The sequence below is a fragment of the Neomonachus schauinslandi genome, chromosome 16, assembly GCF_002201575.2.
Source record: "Neomonachus schauinslandi chromosome 16, ASM220157v2, whole genome shotgun sequence".
In the NCBI taxonomy this organism is placed as follows: Eukaryota; Metazoa; Chordata; class Mammalia; order Carnivora; family Phocidae; genus Neomonachus; species Neomonachus schauinslandi.
Window position 1 is genome coordinate 8,200,092 of NC_058418.1, and position 19,881 is coordinate 8,219,972.

The 19,881-nt window shown below is 45.5% G+C and overlaps 1 protein-coding gene across 1 annotated transcript in view; it reads left to right on the plus strand.

The window, feature by feature from the left end:
- The window catches only part of ZNF541 (zinc finger protein 541), a 33,735-nt gene extending 14,234 nt beyond the window's left edge, over positions 1-19,501 (plus strand). Inside the window, exons 8-15 of the mRNA XM_021681205.2 lie at positions 6,302-6,365; positions 7,009-7,151; positions 7,553-7,656; positions 9,068-9,143; positions 9,717-9,805; positions 18,172-18,312; positions 18,476-18,657; positions 18,771-19,501. Coding sequence (XP_021536880.1) covers positions 6,302-6,365; positions 7,009-7,151; positions 7,553-7,656; positions 9,068-9,143; positions 9,717-9,805; positions 18,172-18,312; positions 18,476-18,657; positions 18,771-18,939 — 968 coding nt within the window. The 3' untranslated portion in view covers positions 18,940-19,501. The remainder of the gene's footprint in view (positions 1-6,301; positions 6,366-7,008; positions 7,152-7,552; positions 7,657-9,067; positions 9,144-9,716; positions 9,806-18,171; positions 18,313-18,475; positions 18,658-18,770) is intronic.
- Positions 19,502-19,881: the final 380 nt, after the last annotated feature.

Below are 19,881 nucleotides of genomic sequence, written 5' to 3' on the forward strand. Positions count from 1 at the left end.
TTAAATTGATTTTTAATTTAATTCTATTTTAGCCAGAGAACATACTTTGTATTAGTTCCGTGCTTTTACATTTTTTGAAGCATATTTATGGGCTAGAATATGTTCTGTCCTGGAGAATGTTCCATGTGTAATTGAGAAGAATGTATTCTCCTGATGGTGGATGGAATATACTGTAGATATTTGCTATGTGTAGTTAGTTCAAGTATTAAACTTCCTGTTGATCTTCTGCCTAGTTGTCCTATGCATTATTGAAAGTATTTAAATTTCCAAGTATTTTTTTTAAAGATTTATTTATTTGAGAGAGAGAGTGCGCACATGCATGCATGGAGGGGGCAGAAGGAGAGGGAGAGAGAGTCCCAAGCACACTCCACATCGAGCATGGAGGCCAACTCAGGGCTTGACCCCACAGCCCCAAGATCACCACCTGAGCCAAAACCAAGAGTCATTCGCTCAACGGACTGTGCCACCCAAGCGCCCCTCCAACTATTATTTTTTAATTGTTCATTTTATCCTTCTGTCATTTGTTGCTTTATGTATTTAGGGACTCTGTTTTAGGTGCATTATGTTTATATAATTGCCATATTTTCTTGATGGCTTGACCTTTTACCATTATGGTATGATATCATTTATCATTATTACAATAATTTTGTCATTTTCTTGAGTAATATTTTTTGTTTTAAAGCCTAATTTGCAGGGGCACCTGGGTGGCTCAGTCAGTTAAGCATCCAGCTCTTGATTTCAGCTCAGGTCATGATCTCAGGGTCATGAGATCTCCCCGCGTTGGGCTCCACACTCAGATGTCTGCTGGAGATTCTCTCTCCCTCTCCCCCTCCTCCCACTCTCTTTCTCTCTCTCTCTCTCGAATAAATAAATCTTTAAAAAAAAATAGTCTAATTTGCCTGACATTAGTATAGCTATTTCATGTCTTTTATGGTTGTTGTTTGCTTGGTATGGTTTTTCCTGTTCCTTTACCTTCACCCTGTTTGTGTCTTTGAAAATAAAGCAGGTCTCCTACAGGCAGCGTCAATTGGGTCATATTTTTTTATCCAGTCTGACAAACTGCCTTTTGATTGGTTTGTTTAAGCATTCTCTTTTAATGTTCCAGTGACACAGTTGCATTTGTATCTGCCATTTTGCTTTTTATTTTCTATATGTCTCATGGCATTTTCTCCTTCTGTTCCTCCTTTTCTGCTTTCTTTTGTATTGAGTATTTTCTTGTACAACACATCCCTTCCTTTAATTTTTCACTTTCTCTTAGTCATTTCTTAGGAGTTGCTCTAGGACTTAAAACATACATCTTCATTTATCAGAGTGTACTCAGTTGTGTATTAACTTAATAAAATATAGGAACATTGCTATCTAATTCCGTTTCTTCTAATCCTTTTGCTATTACTGTTACATATATGTGTATAACAATGTTATATATGTATGTAGACAATAGAAACCCAGAAGTACACTGTCATAATTATTACTTTATATAATTTTGTGTTATATGAAAAAAGAGAATAAAGGAAAACAGGCATTATTTATAGAGTTTGTTGTCTTACCCTTCTCATTAACCATTACTGATAACTTCATTTATTCCTGTGGATTCAAGTTACTGTCTGGGCTATTATTTCTTTACTCTAACGCAACCCCTTTGTGCTATTTTTGCCACATATAGTGTATTTCTATATTTTATAGGCCCGCAATACATACTGTTTTCTACAATTGTTTTTTAAGTTAATAAGAGAAAAAATATATGATTATAATTTTATAACTACCCATATAGTTACCTTTACCAGCACCCTTTGTTTTTTTGTTTTGATTCCCATTACTATCTCGTGTCATTTGCTTTCAGTCTAAAGAACTTTCTTAGTTGTCTGTTACCGGTATGGAGATATAATTTACATAAAACTTATCCCTTTAAAGCATGTAATACAGTGGGTTTTATTACATTCACAGAACTGGGCAACCATTGCTACCATCAAGTTCCAGACATTGTCATCACCCCCAAAAGAAGCCCCACCCTCATTCGCAGCCACTCCTGTCCCTGTCCCCCAACCCCAGCCATAGGTAACCTCTAGTTTACTCTCTGTCTCTATAGATTTGGCTAATCTGGACATTCCATATACATGTATTCCTGCAATATGTGGTCTTTTGTGACTGTCTCCTAGCATGATGTTTTTAGGTTTCACCTATGTTGCAGGATGTGTCCATATTCCATTCCTTTTTATGACTGACTGATATTCCACCTTTACTTTTTCTTTTTTTTTAAAGATTTATTTATTTTAAAGAGAGAGAGTGGCGGGGGGGGGCAAAGGGAGACGGAGAGAGAATCTCAAGCAGACTCCCCACTGAATATGGAGCCCGACGCGGGGCTCGATACCACGACCCTGAGATCATGACCTGAGCTGAAACCAAGAATCAGACACTCAACTGACTGAGGCACCCAGGTGCCCTTCCACCTTTACTATTTCTTATAAGACAGATCTAATAGCAACGAATCTCAATTTTTATTTATCTGAGAATGACTTTATTCACAGTTTTTTTTAAAAGATTTTATTTATTTGAGAGAGAGAGAATGAGAGAGAGCACACGAGAGGGGGGAGGGTCAGAGGGAGAAGCAGACTCCCTGCTGAGCAGGGAGCCCGATGCGGGACTCGACCCAGGGACTCCAGGATCATGACCTGAGCCGAAGGCAGTCGCTTAACCAACTGAGCCACCCAGGCGCCCTCACAGTTATTTTTGAAAAGTAATTTGCTGGATATGATTCCTGGTTGACCGTTTTTTACTTTCAACAACTTGAATATGTTATCCTTCTGCCTTGTGACCTCCATTGTTTCCAACAAGAAGTCAGCTGTTAATCTTACTGGGGCACTCTTGCATGAAACAAGTTGTTTTTCTCTTTTTACTTACAAGATCTTCATCTTTGCCTTTCAACATTTTGCCTGTGATGGATGTGTCTAGATGTAGAGCTCTTCGTGTTTGTTCTATTTGGAGTTTATAGAGTTTCCTGGATTATATCTTTTTTGTTTGTTTTACCAAATTTGGGAGGATTTCAGCTGTTGTATCCATGCCATGATACTTTACGTGTTTTTTCGTCCCTTTCTTCTCTCTTTCTGGTACTCTCATTACAAGTATTTTGCTGCACTTAATGATGTCTCGCATTTCTCTGAGGCTCACTTCATTTTCCTCCGTTCTTTTTTCTCTTCTTTAGATTACATAATCTCCATTGATCTATCTTCAGATTTGCTGATCATTTCTCCTGCCAACTGAAATCTGCTGTTGAGCCTCATCTTGGTTATTGTGATATATATTTTTTTTATTTGACAGAGAGAGACACAGCGAGAGAGGGAACACAAGCAGGGGGAGGGGGAGAGGGAGAAGCAGGCTTCCCGCTGAGCAGGGAGCCCGATGAGGGCCTCCATCCCAGGACCCTGGGATCATGACTTGAGCCAAAGGCAGACGCATAACGACTTAGCCACCCATAACGACAATCACCCCTATTGTGATTTTTTTGAAGATTTATTTCTTTTGTGGGGGGGGGGAGGGTCAGAGGGAGAGAGACAATCTCAAGCAGACTCCCCACTGAGCACAGAGCCCCATGCAGGGCTCAATCTCATGACCTTGAGATCATGATCTGAGCTGAAATCAAGAGTCGGACTCTTAACTGACTGACCCACCCAGGTGCCCTGGTTATTGTACTTTCTTTTAACCCCAGAATTTCCATTTGGTTCTTTTTAAAAATCGTCTGTCTCTTAATGGTATTCTGTCTTCGATGAGAAATCATCATACCTCCCTTTAATTCTTTAAGCATGGATACTGCAGGGAGAGGGGGTCCATCTCCTTGGATGCACCTGCCTAGAGTAGGGCACTCCCGGTAGAGCTTCTGTTACATGGAGCTGGGGGTTGGGTGGCAGACAGATGCCACAGACTCTCACTGTTCTTACCAATATTTGGTCATTTTCTTAAATGATTATTTCCTTTTTTTTTTTTTAATTGAATTTTTTTTTTTTAAGATTTTATTTATTTGAGACAGAGAGAATGAGAGAGAGAGAGCACATGAGAGGGGGGAGGGGCAGAGGGAGAAGCAGGCTCCCTGCCGAGCAGAGAGCCCGATGCGGGACTCGATCCAGGGACTCCAGGATCATGACCTGAGCCGAAGGCAGTCGCTTAACCAACTGAGCCACCCAGGCGCCCTCCTTTTTTTTTTAAAGATTATTTATTTATTTATTTGACAGAGATACAGCAAGAGAGGGAACACAAGCCGGGGGAGTGGGAGAAGGAGAAGCAGGCTTCCCGCTGAGCAGGGAGCCCGATGCGGGGCTCGATCCCTGGACCCTGGGATCATGACCCGAGCCAAAGGCAGACGCTTAACAACTGAGCCACCCAGGCATCCCTTAAATAGTATTTTCTAAAATGCTGTATGCCTTTAGGACAACTTCCAGAGACTTTAACTTACTGTTTTTAAAAATAATTTTTATCAGTTAATTTGTTGTCTTGCTGAGTTCCTTATTCTGCTTTTTAGAAGTTCAATCCCTCCATGAAATCTTTTTTTTTTTTAATTGTGTGTTATCGGGGCACCTGGGTGGTACGGTCAGTTGAGTGACCACCTCTTGGTTTCAGCTCAGGTCATGATTTCAGGGTTGTGAGATCGGGCCCCACATGAGGCTCCATGCTCAGCACCAAGTCTGCTTAGGTTACTCTCTCTCCATCTCCCTCTGCCCCTCTCCCGTGCTTCTCTCTCTCAAATAAATAAATCTTTTTAAATAAAATTGTGTTTTATCATGATAAGAAGTTAACATGAGTCCCCCTTAAATGAGTAAGTATGCAGTACATCATTGTTGATTACAGGTACCACGTTGTACAGTGGAGCTCTAGAGCTTATTCATCTGGCTTAACTGACACTTTATGCTCACTAATTAGTAAATACACGGGGCGCCTGGGTGGCTCAGATGGTTAAGCGTCTGCCTTCGGCTCAGGTCATGATCCCAGGGTCCTGGGATCGAGCCCCACGTCGGGCTCCTGGCTCAGCAGGGAGCCTGCTTCTCCCTCTCCCTCTGTCTCCCCCCTGCTCATGCTCTCTCTGTGTCTCAAATGAATAAATAAAATCTTTAAAAAAAAAAAAATTAGTAAATACGCACGTCCCACTACCCCAGCCCTTGGCAACCACCATTCCACTTTTGATTATGTGAATTGGACTATTTTCTTAAGATTTTTATTTATTTTGAGAGCGAGAGAGTGAGCATGCATGCAGGTGGGGGGAAGGGGCAGAGAGAGAAGGAGAGGGAGAGAATCTCCAGCAGGCCCCGTGCCGAGTGCAGAACCTGATTGGGGCTTGATCCCAGGACCCCAAGATCATGACCCAAGCCGAAACCAAGAGTCGGACACAAACAACTGAGCCACACACGCGCCCCTGGAGTGGACTATTCTAGATACTGACATAAGCGGAGTCACGTAGTATTTCCTTCTCTGTGACTGGCTTGTTCCACTTGGCATGATGTTCTCAAGGTTTATTCATGTTGTTGCATATTGAAGGTTCCTTTAAAAAAAAAAAAAAGGGGCGCCTGGGTGGCTCAGTTGGTTAAGCGACTGCCTTCGGCTCAGGTCATGATCCTGGAGTCCCGGGATCGAGTCCCGCATCAGGCTCCCTGCTCAGCAGGGGGTCTGCTTCTCCCTCTGCCCTCTTCCCTCTCGTGCTCTCTGTCTCTCATTCTCTCTCTCAAATAAATAAATAAAATCTTTAAAAAAAAAAAAAAAAAAGGTTAGCTAGTATTCCATTGTATGTAAATACCACATTTTCTTTACCCACTCCTCTGCTGATGGACATTAGGTTGTTTCCACTTGGCTGTTGTGAATAATGCTGAGTAAATATGGAAGTGTAGATATCCCTGAGAGATTGATTTCAGTTCTTTTGTATAAATACCCAGAAGTGGGGGGGCACCTGGGTGGCTCAGTTGGTTAAGCATCTGCCTTTGACTCAGGTCATGACCCCAGGGTCCTGGGATCGAGCCCCACTTGGGGCTCCCTGCTCAGTGGGGAACCTGCTTCTCCCTCTCCCTCTGCTATTCCCCCTGCTTTTGCTATCTGGCTCTATCTCTCTGTCAAAAAAAATAAATAAAATCTTAAAAAAAAAAATACCCAGAAGTGGGATTGCTGGATCTTATGGTAGTTCTACTTCTAATTTTTTGAGTAATCTCCCTACCATGTGGTTTTAAAGAGCCTGCTTTTAGCTGCTCTGCAAAGGCAGGCAGAAGGGGCCCCCCGGATCACTTACGGTCAGTCTTCTTGAGACTTTTTGTTGTTGTATGTTTTTTAGATCAAGTGGATGGCTCTTTTGGCATTTGCATGGTAAAGGATGACACCAAGATCAGCATTGAACCGTGAGTTGGAACAGACTTAGCACCTGAGGGTGGGTCCTTCCAAAGTGGGAGTGCTTTTACCCTCCCTGTGGGCCAGTGTCCGTTTTTCCCAGGGGCTCCTTCATCATAGGGGATCTGGTCTAGCTACGGAGCCTCCCTAAGAGAGAAGTGGTGCACTTCTATGCGTGTATGTGGGAAACTCCCTCAGTATTCTTTCTGTCCAGAGATACCATAGCTGGGGCCAGGGGGACAGAATGCCCAGGACCCTGGGTGGGGTCCTAGGTAGAAGTGGTGGTGGTACCACCATGTGAGACTTTTGAGTGTCCGTGGAATGTGGCTAGATCGGTATGGCCGTGGGCGTAGAAGCATGCCGGCTGTAAGCGTATACCTCCCCTGCCCTAGACCCAAAGCGACTCCTGAGGCCAGAGGTACGGCAATAAGGAAAATCAGAGGAAGGAAGGAAATCCCCCCTTGAGAGGTTTCTGGAATGCCTGCACATATCTCTCAGGGATGATGGACGCTGAACACGTCTGGCAGATGGCAGAGGGTTTGCACTGGGCAGGGCTGCAGCCGGAGAGCAGGGCACACGGCCCGTCTCTGTTCCATTTCCCGTCTTGGTCACATGTGTATGTCTCACGCGTCTGTATGTGTGGCCTCGTTTCAGACACATCAACATAGGAAGCCGGTTCCAGGCTGAGATCCCAGAGCTCCAGGAGAGATCGCTGGCTGGAGTTGATGAGCACATAGCTTCTCTGGTCTGGAAGCCATGGGGAGATGTGACGACCAACCAAGAAACGCAGGACAGAGGTGGCTGAGACTTTGGGGCCAAATTCCCGAGGGCCCTGCTGCCACCCCCTCCCCCCACCCCGCCCTCCCCTCTGCTGAGAAGCAGTACCCTGGGGTGAGGGGTTGGGGAAGGCTCGCCCTTAGTGCTGTGTGGCTTCTCTTGAGCTGCACTCCCCTGCCCCCAGCTGCCTTCTCACGCAAGCCCGGCCAGGCTGTTCAGAGCAAGTGCCAGGAGCAGGGTTTGCGCCCTTCCTCCTTGTCTCTCCCTTCTCTCATCCCGCTTTCAGCTGAGACGTGAGGAGGCCGGTGACAAGGAGCCCCCTCTCAGTGCTGTCAGGGAAGTCTCCTCCCTGGAGCTCGCTGACTCCTTGTGTCTCCTCTCTCCCCCTGTGCTGGGACGGCTCGCTGCCTGCCGGAAACAGTGACTGAGCTCTGCAACGTGGCCTGCTCCAGCGTGATGCCGGGAGGGGGCACCAACCTGGAGCTCGCGCTGCACTGCCTGCACGAAGCCCAGGGCAACGTTCAGGTGAAGTGGAGGCAGGGTTAGGGCAAGGGGGCATCTGCGGAAGCCCCCTCCTCTCCTGGGGCCGGGACCGGCAGGTGCATGCCATGTGCGGTCTGCTTGGGGGTTTGCGGCTCATGAAAAGTGAAGGCGGGCCACTGTCCTTCGACCCAGTGGCTTTGGGATTGGTGTGGTCCTTGTGAGCCGCAGCTGTGGGCTCAGTGAGTCAGCTGTCTGGGTGGTGCAACAACAATACCCCGGGGTCCTCGGAGACATCTCGGGGGCACTGGGCAGTCAGCGCCCCAGAGACCCATCATCTTGGGTCCTGTGCTAATTGGGTTTACTTATTGAGCTTTCTCTCTTCGATTAAAAACCCGTGTATGGGGCGCCTGGGTGGCTCAGTTGGTTAAGCGACTGCCTTCGGCTCAGGTCATGATCCTGGAGTCCCGGGATCGAGTCCCGCATCGGGCTCCCTGCTCGGCAGGGAGTCTGCTTCTCCCTCTGACCCTCCCCCCTCTCGTGTGCTCTCTCTCTCTCTTAATTGTCTGTCTCAAATAAATAAATAAAAATCTTTAAAAAAAATAAAAATAAAAACCCGTGTATGAAAACCTCTGATGCAATAGAATGGCCTCTGCCTCCTCCAAGGACCCTCTTCACAGTCTTGAGTAGTGGGAGAGGAAAAGTCCCATCACCTGAGGTCGGTCCCCAAGAATCAGTGCCACGGTCATGCTTTTTCTTGAGCCGAGAGGCAGCGGCCGGCACGTAGTAGGTGCTCAGCAGAGTGATCAACACATCTTTATGGGGTTTAACTGAGTGCTTGGTAACGTGGTGGCGCTGGGGCCAGGGCCGGCTTGGGGGCCCCAGCCTTGGTTTCGTGCTCTGCTGCTGCCATCTTGAAATTCTTAATAAGTTTTGAACAAGGGCCCACGTTTTCATTTTGTGCTGGGTCCCACAGATCCCCTGGCGGGACCTGACTGGTTCCTCAGGGGAGCAGGACAAAATCCCTCTCTTTGTGGGCTTACATTTTAGAAGAGTCAAAACAGGAAGTACGTTTTAGAAGATTGCTGGATAGTGGTTAGTGCTATGAAGGAAATAAAGGAGGGCAGTGGGCAAGGGCAGTGCTATTCCAAATGCTGGTCCGTGATGGTAAGGAGTGTGCACCAGAATAAATTCACACACTGTCTCCTGCATCAGGAGCACCTTGCCATGAGAAACCTACGTCAGCTGCACTCAGCAGTCTGCTTAGTGGTGTGGTCCGCGGGGCCACAAGTGGTTTACAGGTGGTGGCTGCTCCGTGGACCAACCACACACCGGGTAGTAGGGCTAGGGAAGGCCTTAGGGAGAGCTAGAAGTGTCTTTGGAACGAAGGAAGGAATGGAGGGAGACTCTTCATTCCCTCCCTGTGTAAAGTAGCCCACACCTCCTCTTGTTCCAGATTGCCCTGGAGACCCTCTTACTCCGAGGACCCCAGAAGCCGCAGACTCACCCGCTGGCCGACTACCGCTACACAGGTGACTGGGCGAGGCTGTGGGTGTGGTTTTTGCCAGGCAAGACCTGTGAACAGTCAGTCCCAACAGCAAGCTTTGCCTGTGCCTTTTGGGAGTTCTCTTGGGGTCTTCGTCTGTCTTTCCAGAAAGGCCTCTCCTCTCCCAGGGGGGTGGGGGTGGGGTGGGGGACTCTGGCCTGTTTTCTTCTAGTTGCGTCCCACCATCTTTCCGGTGGTTCCCTCGTGGGCTGTGCCCAACCTGGAAGGGGATGCCCCTGGCCAGGGAGAGGCGTAGGCAGGCTGAGCTTCAGCAGTGGGGCGCGCCAGCCCTGGAGTCAGGCAGTCTGGGGCCCTCCCCCAGCCTCAGCAAGTCTCTCAACCAGTGCAAGCCATGGCTGCCTCTGTAAAGTGCAGATCCTAACGGGCCCTACCTGCTAAGGTTTTTGTCAGGATTGTAGGAGATAAAGGAAGTAAGGGGCTTAGCAGAATGTTTGACACGTAACTGTGCTTAGTGATGGCAGCTTTAAAAGGAGGGTGGTCTGCACATCAGCCCTGTCCTCCCCTCCCCGCCCCCCATGCTTGGCTCTTTCTCTAATAGGTTCAGACATCTGGACCCCCATGGAGAAGAGGCTTTTTAAGAAGGCATTCTGTGCCCACAAGAAGGACTTCTACTTGATACACAAGACGGTAAGGTGAATGTGGGTGCACTGGTGTAGACAGGGCCTCGCCTCACACAGCTGAGCCGAACTAGAGCAGAAGGGCCTGTGGGGGGTGACACTCTGCTTGTCTCAGAAACGGTTCATAATTTTAAAACGCCATTGTTGTGAACCCCTCCAAACAGCCCAGAAATGCATCAAGGCTCAGTGCTCAAATAAATGAACGCTCCCATCCTCAACTTGAGAAGTGCTCCAGTAAAGGCCTCCTTCTGGTGGCTAACGTCGGCCTGTTTGCTTGTGCACCTCAGCTTTGCGCTCCCCGTGCACGTCTCACACGCATACGTGCGCGTGCTTATGAAAGGCTGAGATCATACCACACTGGATATCCTGCTGGGTTTTTTGTTCTTTTGTTAATCTGATGTACACAAAACCGCACGTAATCAAAGTGTAACATTTGATGTTTTTGTGTATTTACACACCTACAAGGCCATTCACACGGTCAAGATCACAAATACATCCGTCACCCCCACACGTTTCCCCCTGCCCCTTGGCCCTCTTTCCTGCCACCTCTGTCCCTAGTCCACTCCTTGCCTCCTTTCTGTCACTGTAAATTAGTTTGCGTTTTCCAGAGTTTTCTATGAATGGAATCGTCATACGACATGTGCTCTGCTTACACCTAGCATCAGTGAGATCCATCCGTGTTGTTGAGTACCAGTCGTTCACCCCTTTTCATTGCCGGGGAATGTTTCATTGTGTGGGTGTACCACCATCTATTTAATCTTTCACCTGTTGCCATCTGGGTGGTTTCCAGATATCAGCAATTATAGATACAGCTGCCGTGAACACTCATTCACGTACAGGGCTCTCAAGGACCAGCACTGTTTTTCTTCGGGGTAAATACCTAGCCGGGGGAATGAGTACATCATATGGTGAGTGTCATGTTTCACTTTGAAGAAACTGCCAAATGGTTATCCAAGGCGGTCGGTCGTAGCACTTCACGTGCCCACGGGCAGCGCTCACAAGAGTTCCCGGTGCTGCGCGCCCTCCCCAGCATGCCCCGTGGTCAGGCTTCTTTTTGCCATTCTGATGAGCACACAGCGTTCTCTCACTGCGCTTCCCGAAAGACAAACGATGCTGAGCATCTTTCCACCTGCTTGTTCGCTTTCTCTGTGCCTCGTGGTAAGGTGTCTGCTCCCAATCCTTTGCTATGTTTTTTTGGGGGGTGTTTGTGTTTTTATTAAACTGTGGGGGTTCTTTATTCGTTCCGAACACAAACTCTTCATCCAGATACCTGCTTTGCAGATATTTGTTCCCGGTCTCTGACTTCACAGTTTCGGTTCAACAGTGTCTTTTGAGGAAAAATTTTAGACTTCGAGTAAGCTCAATTTATTAATTTTTCTCTTATGGATCATGCTTCTGGTGGCGTCTCTAAGAAACCTTTGCCTACCCAAAGTCATCAAGATTGTCCCCTATGTTTTCTTCTAGAAGTGTTATGGTTTTCAGTTTTAGGTTTAGATTTATGACCTGTTCTGGATTGATATGCAAGGTATGGATTGGAGTTCATTTTTTGCATATGAATATATCATTGTTCCAATACCTTTTGTTGAAGAAACTACGTTTTCTCCACTCAACGGTCTTTGTGCCTCAGCCAAATATCAGTTGGCCATATACGTATGTGTTTATTTCTGGGCTATCCATTTTGTTCAGTTGATCTATTTGTCTACTTTTTTTTTTTAAAGATTTTATTTATTTATTTGACAGAGAGACACAGTGGGAGAGGAAACACAAGCAGGGGGAGTGGGGGAGGGAGAAGCAGGCTTCCTGCAGAGCAGGGAGCCCGATGCGGGGCTTGATCCCAGGACCCTGGGACCATGACCTGAGCCGAAGGCAGATGCTTAATGACTGAGCCACCCAGGCGCCCCCTGTTGGCCTACTATTAAGCTGTTAGCATGCTCTTTATTACTGTTGATTTATATAATAAGTCATGAAATCAGAAAACGTTAGTTCTTCAACTCTGTTACTCTTTTTCAAAGTGTTTTCTATCCTAGGTCCTTTGCATTTCCATGTGAATTATAGAATTAGCTTGTCAATTTCTTTAAAAAAACTGACAGGATCTTGTTTGGTACATTGACTCTCTAGGTCAATTTCAGAGAATCGATACCTTAATAGTATCTGGTCTTCTGACCAGTGAATGAAGTATATTTATTTACTTAAGTCTTTAATTTCCGTCCATGGTGTTTTGAGGAAAGTTTTACTGTGTAGGTGTTGCACATCTGACCTCCAGCTTATTCCTAAGTAGTTCTACTTTTTCTGCTGTTATGGAAGGTTCTTTTTAATTCTGATTTCAGTGGCTTCTTGTTAAATACATAGAAATAAGATTGAAATAATATTGATCTTGTGTTCTACAGTCTTGCTAAGCTCATTTATTAGTTTTTATAGCTTTTTTGCAGATTCTGTTGGGTTCTCTACATAGGCCATCATATCATCTGCAGATAAAGACAGTTTCATTTCTTCCTTTCCAGTCTGGATGCCTTTGATTTTTTCTTGCCTCACTGCACTGTAGAACGTCCAGTACCTTGTTAGTAGAAATGGTGAGAGTGGACCTTCTGGACTTGTTCATGATCTTAGAGGGAAACCAGCCCCAATTTTCCCTCTTAAGTATGACATTAGCTGTGGGGTCTTTGTAGATGTTGCTGATCAGGTTGAAGAAATTCCTCTTATTCCCAGTTTGCTGAGAGTTTGTTCAGTAAAGGATATGGGGTTGTATTGATAGTGCTTTTTCTGCATCTGTTGAGATGCTCATATGGTTATTCTTTTTTATTTTAGTATGGCCAATTATATTGATTTTTTATTGTTAAATCAACCTCACATTTCTGGGATGAGCTCCACTTGGTCCCGAAGTCTTGTCCTTTGTATATATATTGTTGGATTCTATTTATTAACACTTGGTTTAGAAGTTTTCATCTGTGTTTGTGAGGGATATTAGTTTGTAGCTTTCTTTCCTTGTAATATCTTTGTCTGTCTTTCATATCAGGGTAATGCTGACCTTATTGAATGAGCTGGGAAGTATTCCCTCCTCTTCAATTTTTTGGAAGAATTTGTTTAGAATCAGCTTTATTTATTACTTAAATATTTGGTGGTGAAGCCACCTCAGCCTGGAGTTTTCTTTGTGGGAAGGTTTTGAAGTGCAGATTCAGGTTATGTCATAGATGTAGGGCGATTCACATTATCATGTCTTCTTGGTGGTTTTTCTTTCGAGAAATTTGTTCGTTTCTTCTAAGTTGTCTGATATATTAGCTAAAATTGTTCATAATAGTCTCATATTGTGCTTTTTATATTCATTGACTATAGGGATGTCACCTCTCTCATTCTTGATATCAGTAACTGGTCTTTTTTTTCCTGACCAGTCTGGCTAGAGATTTATCAATTTTACTGATTTTCTCAAAAAAACCAGCTTTGGCTTGTTGATTTTTTTTTTCTATTTAATTGATTTCTGCTCTGCTATTTATTATTTCTTTCTTTTTTTTTTTTAAAGATTTTTATTTATTTATTTGACAGAGAGAGACACAGTGAGAGAGGGAACACAAGCAGGGGGAGCGGGAGAGGGAGAAGCAGGCTTCCCATGGAGCAGGGAGCCTGATGTGGGGCTCGATCCCAGGACCTTGGGATCATGACCTGAGCCGAAGGCAGACACTTAACGACTGAGCCACCCAGGCGCCCCGGCTGTTTATTATTTCATTTCTTCTGCTTGCTTTGAGTTTAATTTGTTCTTCTTTTTCTAGCTTCTGAAGGTAGAGACTGAGATCATTGATATGAAACCTTTCTTCTTCCCTAATATAGGTATTTAGTGCTACAAATTTTCCTCAAAGTACTGCTTTGATACATATGTTGGGTTTTCATTTTTATTGAGTTCAAAATACATTTTCACTTCCCTTTTGATTTCTTTTTTGACCTATGAGTTGTTTAGAAGTGTGTTATTTAGTCTCCAGATATTTTAGGATTTTCCAGAGTTCTTCTGTTACTGACTTTTAATTTAATGTCACTGAGGTCAGAGAAATACTTCATATGACTCAAATCCTTTTAAATTTTTTGATCATTGATTATGGCCCAGAATATGGTCTGCATCTTAGTAGATGTCCTGAGCACACTTGAAGAAGCTGTATTCTGCTGCTGTTGACTGGAGCTCTAGAAATATCCGTTCAAGATGGTTGATAATGTGGTTTGGGTCTTCCGTCCCTTTACCGTTTCCTTGTCCTAGCAATTATTGGGAATGGGTTATTAAAATATTTGGCTGTAACTATGGATCTATTTTTCCCTGTAGTTCTTTTTTTTTTAATATTTTACTTATTTATTTGAGAGAGAGAGAATGAGAGAGCACATGAGAGGGGGGAGGGTCAGAGGGAGAAGCAGGCTCCCCGCCGAGCAGGGAGCCCGATGTGGGACTCGATCCTGGGACTCCAGGATCATGACCTGAGCCGAAGGCAGTCGCTTAACCAACTGAGCCACCCAGGCGCCCCTTCCTTGTAGTTCTATCAGGTTTTGCTTCGTGTATTTTGAAGCTCTGACTTAGATGCATGAACATTTAGGATTCTTATGTCTTCTTGATTAATTGACCTTTTTATCATAATGAAATGATTTCCTTTATGCCTGGTATTATTCTTTGCTCTGAAATCTATTTTTCTGCTATTATATATATAGCCAACTACTCCAACTTTCTTATAATGGGTGTTTGTATGGTATAACCTCTTACTTTTAACCTATTTGTGTTTTTATATTTAAAGTGTATTTTTATAAGTAGCATGTATTAGATGGTGCTTTTTTATTTGTTGTAATCTAAGTATAATTAACATAGAGTGTTATATTAGTTTCAGGTGCACAATATAATAATTCAGCACTTCTGAGCTCATCAAAATAAGTGTGCTATTGATCCCCATCACCTATTTCCCCCTCCCCCCACCCACCTCCCATCTGAGAACCACCAGCTTGTTCTCTGTGTTTAACAATCTGTCTTAACTGTCTTTTTTCTTTTTTTGTTTCTTAAATTCCACACATGAGTGAGATCATATGGTATTTGTCTTTCTCTGACTTATTTCACTTGGCGTTATACTCTCCAGATCCAACCATGTTGTCACAAATGGCAAGATTTCATTCCTTTTTATAGTTGAGTAATATTCTGTTATATGCTTTTTAAAAAAAATATCCAGCCTTTTAATTAGGGTGTTTAGACCATTCACATTTAACGTGATTATTGAGATGGTTAGGTTTAAGTCCATCACCTTGCTGTGTGTATTCTGTTTGACTCATCTGTTCTTTGTTTCTCCTTTTTGCAATTTTTCTGCCTTCTTTTGGATTAATGTAGTAAATTTTAGGATTCCATTTTATCTCCTTTGTTGGCTTATTGGCTATAACTCTTTTATTATTTTGGTGGTTGCTTTAGGGTTTATACTATGCGTCATTAACTTATCACTGTTGAGCCTTCAAGTGATTTGATAGCACTTCATGTGCAGAATGAAAACCACAGAGTGGCAGGCTTCCATCTCTCCTCCTGGCCTTTATACTGTGATTGTTATGCCTTTTATATATGTTACGAACCCCTCAATACCTTGTTACTGTTTTTGTTTGAACAGCCAACTATGTTTAGAGAGATTTAAAATACAAAGTCTTGGGGCGCCTGGGTGGCTCAGTCGTTAAGCGTCTACCTTCGGCTCAGGTCATGATCCCAGGGTCCTGGGATCGAGCCCCGCATCAGGCTCTCTGCTCCGCGGCAAGCCTGCTTCTCCCTCTCCCACCCCCCCGCTTGTGTTCCCTCTCTGTCTTTCTGTCAAATAAATAAAACCTTTAAAAATAAAAATAAATAAATAAGTAAATAAATAAATAAATAAAAGTAAAATACAAAGTCTTATATTTTTACCCACATAGTTAGCATTTTTACTGCGCTTGCATCCCTTTGTACACATCCGTGTTTTCATCTGGCATCATTTTCCAGAAAGAAATAGATGTGAATCCTTTACCACTTCTTGTGGTTCAGGTTTGCTAGTCATGGATTTTTTCCAGCTTCTGTGTATTGAAAAAAGTCTTTATTTTGCCTCCATTTTTGAAAGCTATCTTTGCTAGGTATGGAATTCTAGTTTGACAGGTTTTTTTTTTTTTTTTAATTCTTGAAGTCATTTAAAGATGTTGCTCTATTTTCTTCTTGATTTTGTTGTTTCCACCAAGAAATCTACAGATTTCCTTGTCTCTGTTCCTCTGTATAAAACATGTATTTTGTTTGTTTGTTTGTGTGGTGGCTGTTTATATGAATTTCTCTTCATCCCTGGTTTTGAGCAGTTTTATTATGATGTGCTTCAGTATGGTTTTCTTCATTTTTTTTCTTGTGGTTGGGGTTGGTTGAGCTTCTTAGACCTGTGGGTTTGTAGTTTTCATTAAATTTGCGGAAATTTGGCCTTCTTTCTTCAGATATTTGTGTCCCTCCCTTCTCCTTCAAGGACTCCACTGACGTGTGTGTGTGTGTGTGTGTGTGGCTTCCTGCACTTGCCCCATGGCTCACTCATGCTCTTTTTCATTTTTCCCATCTGTTTTCCTCTGTGTGTTTCATTTCGGATGGTTTCTATTGCTGTATCTCCAAGTGCAGTCATCTTTCTTCCTGCAGTGCCAAGTCTGCCATTAATCCCATGCCGTGCAGTTTTCCTCTCGGACATTATGGTTTTTGTCCCTAAAAGTTTTCTTTGGGTCTCTTTCATATCTTCCATGTCGTTACTTAAGTTTTTGATCAAATATTATGCAGATATAATAAATTTAATGTCCTTCCCTGCTAATTCTAACATCTGCAAGTATTCTGACTTGATTTTGACAGGTTGATTTTTCTCATTATATGTCATATTTTCCTGCTTCTTTGTATGCTTGGTGATTTTTCACTGGATTCCAGGCATTGTGAATTTTAGCTTGTTGGGTGCTGGATATTTTTGCATCTTATAAATATTCTTGACCTTTGTTCTGGCACAGTTACCTGAAAACAACTTGTTCCTTTTGGGTATTGCTTTGGGTTTTTTAAGGCGGTACCAGAACAGCTTTTTGTCTAGGGCTAATTATTTCTCATTTTTGAGGTGAAACCCTTCTCGTTACTCTACCAGTGTCCTGTGAATTAGGTTTTCCACCCCCAGCTGGTGGGGACAGGCACCGTTCCTGGCCCCTGAGAGCCACAGGCGCCCTTCCCTCTGATCCTTTCAGATGGATCTTTACTTAGCATTGGCTTGTCTCTTCACACCCACTTCACTGAATCCTTGAGGGGAACTCTGTCCAGATCTCTGGCATTTTTCTCCGTGCTGCTGTCTGCTCTGCTGTCCTCTGTCCTGTGGACTCTTGCCACCTTGGTCTCCCCAGGCACTAGGCTCCTCTCAGCTAAGGAGTCTGCTGGTCCCTACCCCTGCGCCGTGGTCTGGAAACTCTCCCAAGGTGGTAGTGTCTTTTCTACCTCTCAGAAAGATGTTTTTTGACTGATGCCTAGAGTTTTACCAACCACTGTTTCCTATATTTTGCCTATGTCTTTTCATTGTTTGGGATGGGAGGGAGATCTAGCTCCTGCTATTGCTCCGTCTTGTTTGGAAGCAGAAGTTCAACTTTTTGGCTTTTTTTTTTTTTTTTTAACTTAGTGCTGTTTCCTAGATGGGCAGGGGATGTACTATTTTGACTCTTAGTTTGTGACAACACACAAACCTGAAAAAATTCACACAGAGAAGGTATTTTCTGAAGTGAGCTCCAGATACTAAATGGCCAATTGAATTTACCTGAGAAATGTTCCTTCTGGAGCAATTAATAAACTTCTCCATCCTGTTTTGTTTTTACAGATTTTATTGTTAACGGAATCAGCTTCTTAGTGGAGGAAGGAGCAAACGGCGGGGTCTAAATGGCCGGGATCAAATTGTGCCCTCAGAACCTCTTCCTCCCCTCAGGGGCCACTTGCCTCTGGACTTCGCGGCCCTGCCTCACTGTCGCAAAGGCTGTGTGGCCCCCACTGCCTCAGGGCATCCTGCTTTCAGGAGTCCCACTTGGCAGACATGTGGCTCCTAGGCACGATGGCGCCGTGAGCAGCCTTGTAACATGCCTCCCAGTGCACCCTCCCATAGGGCAGGATCTCTGGGATGGACCTGCCCCCTGGGGTGTGCAGGGCTTAGCCAGTGTCGGCTGTGGGGGCTTCACCCTGAACCCCTCGTCACCTGTGAGGACTTTGCGATTCCCTGCCCCTTGCAGTGAAGGGGCACGCCAGGCCGATGCAGAGAGACATTTCAGGAAGGCTTTCAAAAAGTGGCCCCATGGGGAGGGGATTTTAGGGTGTCATGGCGACACTTGAGGCTGCTCATGAGGTGGTGCCCATAGCCGCCTTCTGTTTTCCTTCACTAGATTCAGACAAAGACTGTAGCCCAGTGTGTTGAGTATTATTACATCTGGAAAAAAATGATCAAGTTTGACTGTGGCCGAGCCCCAGGACTGGAAAAGAGGGTCAAGAGAGAGCCAGATGAGGCAGACAGGACAGAAGCAAAGGTAGAAGGTCCGGGGGAAGGTGGGGCTGGAGTTCGGCGCAGATCGGGATGGCACTGCCCATCCAAGTCAGGGAAGGGGGAAGGGCTTCCCTGCCCAGCCTAGAGGCTCCCTGAGAAGGGTGGAGGGTTGGCACCCTTCCATCGTCGTTTCTGTCCCTCTGCAGGTCATTTGCAGCCCTCGGGAGAGACCCAGCCACCGTCCCACTCCTGAGTTCAAGATAAAGACCAAGAGTTACAGGAGGGAGTCCATTCTCAACTCCAGCCCAAATGCCGGCCCCAAGCGGACCCCTGAGCCACCAGGGAGTGTGGAGGGCCAGGGTGTCTTTCCCTGCAGAGAGTGTGAGAGGTATCATTCCTGTCCCTGGATGTGCCCACACCACCTCCCCTCGGCCCCCCTGGCGGCCCTTGGGCGACCCACCTTCCCCCTGCTCTGACTTGTGTCCTTTGGTGACTTCTCAGGGTGTTCGACAAAATCAAGAGTCGAAATGCCCACATGAAGCGCCACCGGCTTCAGGACCATGTGGAGCCCATCGTCAGGGTGAAGTGGCCTGTGAAGCCCTTCCAGCTGAAGGAGGAAGAAGAGGAGGAGGAGGAGATAGGGGCTGACATCGGCCCCCTGCAGTGGTGATTGGGGTGGGGTAGGGGGAACTGGGGCAAGGCAGCCAGTCTGGATGGGGGCCTCCAGCCTCGTCACCTTTCCCCTCGGCCTCTCCAGTGGGTTTGGGGTACCCCTCTGCCTCCTGCCCACCCTTACGTTCCCTCACGTGCCAGCCTGGCGTGGAAACATGGTGGGCATTCGGCCATAAATAGGCAGGAGGGGCCCCCAGTCGTCAGACCGCTGTTGGCTGGTGCCAGACGCTCCAGTCTCCTTAGGTTTTAATTGGTCTCTCCCCTTCTTTCAGTTCCACTCCTCCTAGAGCAGGGAGGCTTGGGCGGGGGGGGTGAGGTAGATCTGGGTAGCGCTAAAATCTTCGCCTCGGTTTTGGGGTTTGGTTACATTTGTTAGATAAGGCCAAGACGTAGAGAATCAGTGGGAAGATACCTTCAGATCTCCAACATGTTGGGGCCCCCTCACCAGGGGAGTCTCTCTGCATTCCAGATTCAGTCCCTAGTCTTGCAATGACTTGTACATTGTTAGGTTTTTTTGTACGTGTCGACTTGTAAATCTTATTAAATTGGGTTCTTGAGCAGCTGTCTTCTGGCTTCCCCGGCCTGTTGATCTGACAAAGGCTTTTGAGCCCCTGCTACTTGATGGAGCCACAGAGATTAGTAAGCTGAGTCCCGGCCCCAGAGGACAGGAACCGGGGGGCTCGTACGCTCACCCAGCCAGCATTTAGTAAGCACCTACCTTAGAGCATAAGCCCAACTGACGGCCCCCAGTCTGTGCAATGGGGCTACAGTGATGCAGGAGGAAAAAGGCCCCTCTCCTTGTGGGGCTTCCGTTGTCGGAGTGAGAGAGTCGCGGTGATGAATGAGTGAAAAGGTGATTTGAGATACTGATCGTGGGGATGCTCGTGGCCACAGGAGCAGGGGAGGCAGCACAGGCTGCAGGGGTCGGGATGCGTGATGG